Raw genomic sequence first — 9,130 nt, 5'->3', positions numbered from 1 at the left:
GACTTCACATTAAATTTGTCCTATATTAACAATAGGGTATTTACACTTTCATCCCTTAGGTTTGAGGCATGTTACCTGCCTTAGATATTATAGAATACAAACACTCTAGTTTTGTCACATAATTGACATTAGTATTGTTGGATCACTTTTTTAATACCATAACGGTAAATCTCACATATCGACGGGCGGAATGTACACATTGAAAACCTTTTACTAGTGTCAATAAAGTGGGTTAATAACACTAACGTCAATCAAACCCTAAATCTGAGGGAAGAAAGGAAATATCCCTATTAGCAGAAGATGCAAAAAAGTTTTAAATAAAGAATAATTCAGGAAATTAAAATTTATATGTTGGACAATAGAATTAATTTATAAAAGACTATTTAGAAATGGGCCAGAGGCCCAGAAGTGATGCATACGTCTGAAAGGCCAGGGAGATCACTTCTTGAACTAAATGTAAAAGAAAATACAAACAAGATACGAATTAACACAAAACAAGGCAGCTTCTTCCTTTGTGCTTCAATGGTCGCGTAAACTCAGTTCTTTAATCAAAGCATTCAAATCAGAGTAAGATGAACCTCCTTCTTCAACAGCTCTCTTTGCCATCTCCCCAAGTGCCTTGGCTCTGCTCCTCATTTCCTTTGCCTCATCACTCGTTAATATGGCTTCCACAGCCTTTTCCACCGCTTCCCTCTTAATATAATCGCCAAATAGCATAGCTGCTTGCTGAATTCCAACGCTAACACCGATCTTAAGAACCTGAGTTAATAACTTTTCATTGTAAAACTGGTCGGCTGACACTGGCCATGCCGCCATGGGCACTCCAGCGCTCACTCCTTCAAGCGTTGAATTCCATCCACAATGTGTCACAAATCCTCCCACTGCTTCATGATCAAGAATCAAAACTTGGGGTGCCCATCCTCTTATTATTAGTCCTCTGCTTTCCATTCTCTTCTCAAATCCTTCAGGCAACCAATCTTCTTTCCCTTCTTCTTCACCCTTTTTGTCCTTCCTCACAACCCATATGAAGCTCTGCCCTGAAGCTTCAAGCCCCATTGCAATCTCCATCAATTGAGCAGAAGAAAAGTTAGCAACACTTCCAAAACACACATAAACAACAGAATTTGGCTCCTTTGAATTCAGCCATTTCAAGCACTCCTGTTCATCAATGGAGGCTTGCTTTCCCCTGGAAGCTAAATCTTCTAAACTCCGATTACATAGCGAAACAGGGCCGACATGCCACGCCCTCCTTCCCAAAACTTTCCGGTAATGATCAGCATAAGCCGGCTCAAGCTCGTAAAAGCTGTTGACAATAACACCATAGCTCTTTAACTCTGATGCTCCCATTTCTTTGAACAACTTGCTTAGAAAAGTTTCGCCATCTTGTTTCATAGAAAGTGGAAGTTGCTTTCTTGAGAACTTGATTTCATCAGGAAGATTAGGCACGAGAAATTGTTCAGAATCTGAAGAAACTTTCTTATGTGGCTCATATAACATCATGGATGATATTGTACACAAAGCAAAGAATCCAGTTCCATGAAACACCAACCGGGGGATCCCAAATTTGGCTGCAGCATCAGTGGCCCAAGGAAAGAACATATCGGCTACCAGGCAATCCGGTTTATATTTTCCCAGTAACTCCTCAAGCGGTTCCTGGAGCATTACTGTAGCTTCGAAAAATTTCATGATCGATTCAGAGCTTGGTTGACCGGAATTAGTGATAGCATCAACATTTTCACAACCCTCCGGCAATCCGACCTCCACAGAAGGAAATTTGATTATCTTGATGTCGATTTGGGTACCCAAATTCTTGATTCTTTGGTTTGCTTTTGAGAAGAGAGGTGCATCGGCCTGAGTGGTGATGGCTGTGATTTTGACCCCTCGTGCTGCGAACAGCTTGGCCATGTCCACAAATGGAATAATGTGGCCGTGAGCCATGAAGGGAAAAAAGAACATGTGAAGCTTAGGACTTTCACTCTCCATTGATGTTCAATAGTGAATACTGGAGCAAAATGATGAAGAAACGAAGACGATTATTATTAGGAAAAGGATTGAAACAAATAAATACTGTCCTTACAAGAAGAAAAGCTGGTATTACACGGCTTTGACGTAATTTATGTAGGATCACTGAACCAGACTTTATTATAATTTAATGACCCAGTGGAAAAGATTTTTAAATCCATGAATAACAAAAGTCTTAAAAGCATCAATTAAATATCTAGAGTTTGTCAAGAGTCCTTTTCCATAAAGTTTAATATTAATGTTAAAGAATCGTATATTTATGCTATTAATAACAAATGGAAGTTATTAACAAATTCACTCTAACCTAACCCTTAATTAACAAAGGGTTGTCTTATGATATGTCTTTATTTCGATGTTATATTATAGAGTAAACGCCTTTTTTCCACCCAAGGTTTGCCTTAATAACACTTTTTCATCAAAAAAGTTTCAAAATAACGATTTACTACCCAAAGTTTATATTTCGTTTACTATCCAGAATATACTTTCTAATTCGGCAACAAAGGAAGAGCAAACTTGGTCCAGGCTATAGAGGTTTTTGAAGGGAGATATTTTTTGGTGGTGGTAGGTTGGATTTTGATAATTGAGATTAGTCAGAATCTAATTTGAGAAGGGCAGCTTCCACAAATTGTTCGATTCTCGACAATTGACAAGATCGGCGGGAGTAAGGTTTGAGGTGTTTTAGTGAGTAATGATCGAGAAAGAGAATGGTGGTGGTGTGGGGTCGTAATAATATCACAGTCAGCTTGCAATTGGTTGGAATATAAACTTTGGATAGTAAATTAATGTTTTGAAATTTTTTGGGTGGAAAATGTCGTTAAGGCAAACCTTGGGTGAAAAAAAGTCGTTTACTCTCATACTATATATGAAAAGATAAAAGAAAATATAAATTTCAATATATTAATAAACTAATTTTTTTTTATCTTCTAATGTTCTTAAAACATAAGTTAACATTACTCGATAAGAAAACCCAAAAACAAAAGATGATTGTGAGGGAGTATAAAGAATTAAAAGATTAAATAAATGTCTGGCCTAGATAGAGTGGAAAAGTATTGAAAATTGAAATGGTTACATAATCTCTTACGTCAAAATGTGCACATCCCATTGAAGTGAACGTGGCATTCTTCTGGAAAATTGTCCACAACCACAAGTGCCTCTTCCATCTTAAAAATTCCTATCCTACTCAGTCAAACAAATAAATGTTTTAATGCTTGCTATCCACCCATTCCAAATTTAATTTAGATGACATCATATAATGTCAAATATATTCACTTTTATTAAAAACATACGTCTTTTTTTTTTTTTTTTATAACTGTTGGTATTTATGCTAGTTTACGTATACCTTAATTAATTTTTTGGGACCCTAAAACTACTTACTGAGTAAGAGTTTCAATAACTATTCCTATTAGGAACGGAGGGAGAACTCGAACTCAAGATCTTTTAAGTGATACATTTAAAAATCCCTATCGAACCACTCGACCATCTAAAAGTGGTTTAAAAACATAGTTTATATCACTTTAAAAATTTTAATAGTTCTCTGAAAACTGAAAAAACCCTTTCAAAAGAGTATTAAGATTTTGCATTCTTAATTGACTGCTCGAGAAAACAAGTGCTAGTTTTGGTATTGTGGTTCAATAGCTATGAGCGGGGCGAGACAGCGAAGCCATTTCCTTTGTCAACTTCTCATTGTTACATGGGCTTCTCTGGCGAAGCTGGCCTCTCCAGAATTTCTTATATTTCTACTATTGAATTTTCAAATCAGAATTCAGAACAGTAATCTGTAGAAGAATCTTTTGCCTCAAATGAGTTGTATTGGCTTGTACATTCTGTCTAACCAAATTGAATTTTCAAATGGATATTTTAGTTGGGCTTTCCCTAATATGGTTCAAATTGAACAACTTATGCAACTTTGTTATTGACTTGAATTGAGAACAACTTTAGATGTTATTTAACACCTTTTTGCTAGTCAAAACAATCAGGCCTTGAATCATAGCAAGTTGAGTATCCTTTATGCACAGCCAGTTTGGGACTTAGGCTCTATCGAAATAACTATTAGCTGCAACTGAATACTCAATCTCATGGCTATAGCCTATAGTTAGTGTTTTTTGGACCACTTTGTGAAAGAAGACGAGCCAGTGGTCCTTTGGGCATCATCTTTTGAGTCCTCTTATAGTTTTCATTACCCATATAAATATTTTAGCCTACCTGACAATGACAAGGCAACTTGTCCTCATTCTCATTAAACAAACTTCAACATTATCAAGAGAATTATAAGCTTATGTCAAAACGAATATAATACCTGTTCGTTTATCTGTTGAAGTGGAAGCTTGAAAACGATGTAGTATTGGGTTAAGTTGGACGGCGTCGTTTCAAGGCAGAGTTGGGTGAATCCTGGCCATCAATATTCATTTGATCCAATAGCTACCAAGCAGTCTCCAAGTCAACGATATATAAACTCGTTTTTCACCAAATCAACACAACAATTCCTCCTTCCATTCGATTGAGTGATAGAGAAGAGAAATTAGGGTTTGTGGGAAATTCTTGTTCAAGATTATTGTAACTGGGTAGACTTGAGTGATTAGGGCTATAATCATTCTTGGGAGGGTTAGATCTCTCAGTTTAGAGTGTCCTGGGTGAGATTCTCTAAGGGGCTAGTTACGGGTTAATCTTGTATCAACGGTATTTCATTAGGTTGATTGATTGTGAGTTCGTAACAATGATTCTTGGGTTATAATTAGTGCAGTGAGCTCCTCCCTTTCTGGAGCTCAACGTGGATGTAGCTTATCCTATATTAGATAAGTGAACCACGATAAATCGTCGTGTTCTTTCTATTCTTGCTTTGATTGGGTGTGTGTTTGGTTTAGAGTGAGTTCTTTAATTGCATAAAAGCGGTATCAGAGCCAATTTAGAGTCTAGATTAGAATCTTGCGTTCCTAAAACCCAATTGAAGTCAACTCTTGAAATCTAGGGTTTCGGCAATTTGGGGGTTTCTCAAATTCGACTGTTTTGAGTCTTCGTATAGCGTTAAGGATTCGGGATTCGAGATTTGAGTGGAATTTGTCAATCTTGGGAAAAATCTAGGGTTCCAGAATCGTTAAAATCTTTAAGGAAAAGATTTAGGGTTGTAGATTAGGGTCTTTTCAAAATTAATCCTCAAACACCATAACCATGACCACTACTCAGTTGGAGATCACCCAATATGATGGGAAGATCAATTTTGGAAGCCTGAAGAAGAAGATAAAGGCCCTACTCTCTCTCTCACACACACACACAAAAAAAAAAAAAAAAAAATTGTGATTGTACTGGAAAAGGACCACAAGAAGTGGTCAAAAGAGAAATTAAAGAAGAAGGAGGAGATCAACGAGGAGGCCTACAACCTGATCGTGATGAACCTCTCGAACAGTGTACTTCGAAAGGTAGATGGATTTGAAACTCCTCTTAGACTGTAGGGTAGGCTTGAATCATTATATGCTTTACAATATGCACCGAATCTTGCATTCTTGAAGGGTGCATTATTCTCTTATAAAATGGATAATTCTAAATCAATTGAGGATAATTTGGATGAGTTTTTAAAAATGACTTTGATCTTGAAAGGCATAGATCAAGAGTTTAGAGATACTAGCCTTGCCATGATCTTGTTGAACTCACTAACTGATGACTACCAAGTAGTCAAGAATGCCCTACAGTACTCGAGTACTGTACCTAGTTTAGACCTGATCATGGCTAGACTTAAGGCTAGGGAGTTAGAGCTTAAAACCCTTAAGAGGAACAATAGTAATCTGTTTGTAAATGGTAGGGTCGAATCCAACCAATGTAGTAAAGGAAACCAATCTAACCATGGGGGTAAGAACAAGAAGAAATGGAAAGGGAATAATAAGGCTAAGGCAGAAACAAGACAATGTTTTTATTGTAATAAAACGGGTCATTTGAAGAAAAATTGTTTTGATTTGATTAAGAAACAAAAACTAAGAAACACAGAGAATAATTTGGCTACCACTAAGAACATGACAGATGAACCAGAAATACTTATAGTGTCAACATCTGACACTGCCAAGGAATGGGTGTTAGACTCTAGTTGTACGTTCCATATGAGCCCAAACAAGAGCTGGTTTCAAGAATTTGAAGCCTCTAATCATGAGACGATATTCATGGGAAATAATCATGCCTGTAGGGTTAAGGGAATAGGTAGTATAACATTAAGGTTAAGTGGGGGGGAAATTGATTAAACTGACCAAAGTGAGACACATCCCTGAACTGAAGAGAAATCTCATCTCCTTAGGGACCCTAGATGAAGCAGGATGTTGCTATAGGGCTGACAATGGTTGGTTAAATATTTACAAAAAAATGAAAAGTTAGTCTTAACAAGAGAAAAGAAAAATGGTCTCTATATTCTCTATGGATGTTTCTATTCTAAATGCAATAACACTGCTCTTATTTCTTCAAACTTGTCTATGACTGAAAAGTGCCATTTGAGGTTGGGTCATATGAGTTAAAGGGGAATGGATGTTCTGAATAGTCAAGGGTAGTTTGGGAAGGACTCTGTTACTACCCTAGAATTTTGTGAGAATTGTGTTCTAGGTAAATAGCATAGAAATAGCTTCTCTAAGGGAACCCATTTAGCTACAAATTGCCTTGATTATTTACATTCTGACTTATGGGGACCTGTGATAGGATCTTGAAAATACATATCCCTTTAGTGATTCAATTGGATTATTTGTGGAAAAATGTGTTTTTAACGTGAAATTTGAGTTAATTATTTCATAAATACCTTTTATGGGATCATGAGGTGTATTTTGAGTATTTTCAGGTTAAAAACGATATTTGAATAATGAATAATGATGCCGATGAAATTTGTGACGAGTAGGAAGAAACGGTGCAAGAATCGGAGTTGAAACAAGAAAGTTGTGACGCGTTGAAAATGAAACGTAAAACCTGGAAATTTGTCAAGATAAGCATGCTTCGATGTTTTCTTGAGTTGTAGAAATCGAAATTCGATGATCCTTATGGCGTTGGAAAGATTATTCAGACAGCTACAAAGTCCATTTGATGACTTCACCAAATTCTAAATATTCCAGACTCATGGAACAGAAAGAACGATCATCCAAGTGATCATTTATGTCGCCGCAGCGATGGATCACGAGCCTATTTGGGTTATTGTATTTTCCTAATCCGAATCTGAATGGTTTTAGGCATTTAATTCTTTCCTAAAACCTCCAAACCCTAGCACTATAAATAAGGATCTTTATTCAGTTTTTAGGGAGGTTAGAGAAGGAGAAAAAGCAGCTACTATTTTGGAGATCAAAATTCTTGCTATTTTCATTCACCAATTAGAGAAGTTTTTCTATTTTCTTTCTTGAAATAATTTTTGTTAATACAATGGTTGTTTTTATTACTACAATTATGAACCAAATTCCTTTTCTAGGGCTAAAGATGTAGCCCAATTTATGATTATGTGTTGATGTTATTGTTATTAATTTTAATTAAGCATTAATTCTAAGTTTTATTATTGTGTGTAATGCTTTCAATTCTTAAGGGCCTGAGAGTTGAATGATTTTATGAGTTGGGTTGAGATCGAGAGATGATACCTGATTAGTCTAAGGTAATAAAACCATAGATTGAGGGAACGCTAGAGATAGGTTATCGCGATCTATGAAGCTCTGGTAAATTCCATAGAACTTAACGGTCTCTTAGCTTCTAAATCCATTTTAGAGATATTTTGAGTTGTTGCTTAAGGGTTAATTCACTAATTGTTCGAGAGAAAGTTAGTGAAATATTAGAGAGTTTGGCCTTTAGAATAAGCTTAATTAGGTTAGCAATAATTGTCAATGCATATGATTAAATTGGTGTGAAATATGTGCCCTAGGTTTAGTCTTATTGGTCTTTTTACCAAAGTATTAACACAATTCTTCTTTTGTTTACTTTTTAGTTTGTTTTATTTTTCATTAATTCATTCTTAAAATTTTGTTTCATCAAATAGCAATAAAATAGACTAGTGTGGTACTTGGTAGGTAGTTCTCTTGGGATTCGACACTCGTTTGCTCGAGTTTTACTACTAGCGCGATTTCATATACTTGCGAATAGCCTGTCAAGTTTTTGGCGTCGTTGCTGGGGAACTATTTTTTTGTACCAATATTGATACGAAATATTTAGTTGCTAATTGGATTTGTTTTATTTTGTTGTGTTCGTTTCTTTTATTTAGATCCTAGAGAGCTTATGTTCAAAAGGTGGTGGTGATCTTAATCCCTTTGATTCTGAAATCGAGAGAATGGCTAAATAGTTAAGGAAAGAAAAGAGGCAAGCTAACTTAAAAAAATCGATGGCTAATAGGGGAATTATAAATCCCAATGTGGAGAATGAGAATCAGGATATCATAGGAGGCAATGCGACTAGTGGAGCGGTAGTGGTTCAAAGAGCATTGAAGGACTACTCTAGTCCTACTATTGACGGGTGTTATTCTAGCATCAGGAGATCACCAGTTCAAGCAAATAATTTTGAGATCAAGCCAGCAATTATTCAGATGATTTAGCAATCAATCTAATTTGCAGGGTTGCCAAATGATGATCCGAATTTGCATATCGCCAATTTTCTAGAGTTATGCGACAAATTCAGAGGCATAATGGAGTATCCAATGATGCAATTAGGCTAAGGCTTTTCCTATTCTCTCTTCGGGATCAAGCTAAGGCTTGGTTGATTTCTCTACCATCTGAGAGCATCATGACATGGAACGAGTTAGCTCAAGCATTCCACACTAAATAGTTTCCACCTGCCAAGCTGAGAAGTGAGATTACCAATTTCTACCAACAAGACTTGGAGTCATTGTATAAAGCATGGGAAAGGTATAAGGATCTCTTACGGAGGCGCCCTCACCATGGTTTGCCATTCTGGTCGCAAGTGCAAACGTTCTACTAAGGGTTGTTGTCAAATATTCAAGCCATGATAGATGCTGCAAGTGGAGGAGTCTTGAATAACAAAACACTAGAGCAAGCATACAATTTGATTGAGGTGATGGAAAACATTAACTATATGAAGAAGACTTCGAAGAGAACTTCAACAAGGAAATCAGCAGGAGTGCACAAAGTTGACGGTTGCACTGCATTGGCTGCTCAACTTT

The 9,130-nt window shown here is 36.4% G+C and overlaps 1 protein-coding gene and 1 non-coding gene across 2 annotated transcripts; both read right to left on the bottom strand.

Annotated features, from left to right (window-relative positions):
- Positions 1-328: 328 nt before the first annotated feature.
- Positions 329-2,102, bottom strand: LOC116107766 (scopoletin glucosyltransferase-like). The gene has a single exon (XM_031394062.1). It carries the CDS (start codon positions 1,981-1,983, stop codon positions 520-522), a length of 1,464 nt encoding a protein of 487 aa, XP_031249922.1. The 5' UTR covers positions 1,984-2,102; the 3' UTR covers positions 329-519.
- Positions 2,103-8,787: 6,685 nt separating this feature from the next.
- LOC116107818 lies at positions 8,788-8,894 on the bottom strand. The gene has a single exon (XR_004124538.1). It is a non-coding gene; the product is annotated as a small nucleolar RNA R71 (small nucleolar RNA).
- Between the last annotated feature and the right edge of the window lie 236 nt (positions 8,895-9,130).

This window comes from Pistacia vera, unplaced genomic scaffold (genome assembly GCF_008641045.1).
Source record: "Pistacia vera cultivar Batoury unplaced genomic scaffold, PisVer_v2 Contig548, whole genome shotgun sequence".
In the NCBI taxonomy this organism is placed as follows: Eukaryota; Viridiplantae; Streptophyta; class Magnoliopsida; order Sapindales; family Anacardiaceae; genus Pistacia; species Pistacia vera.
The sequence above is the reverse complement of the archived record's forward strand: the minus strand, read 5'-3'. Positions and strand labels throughout refer to the sequence as shown.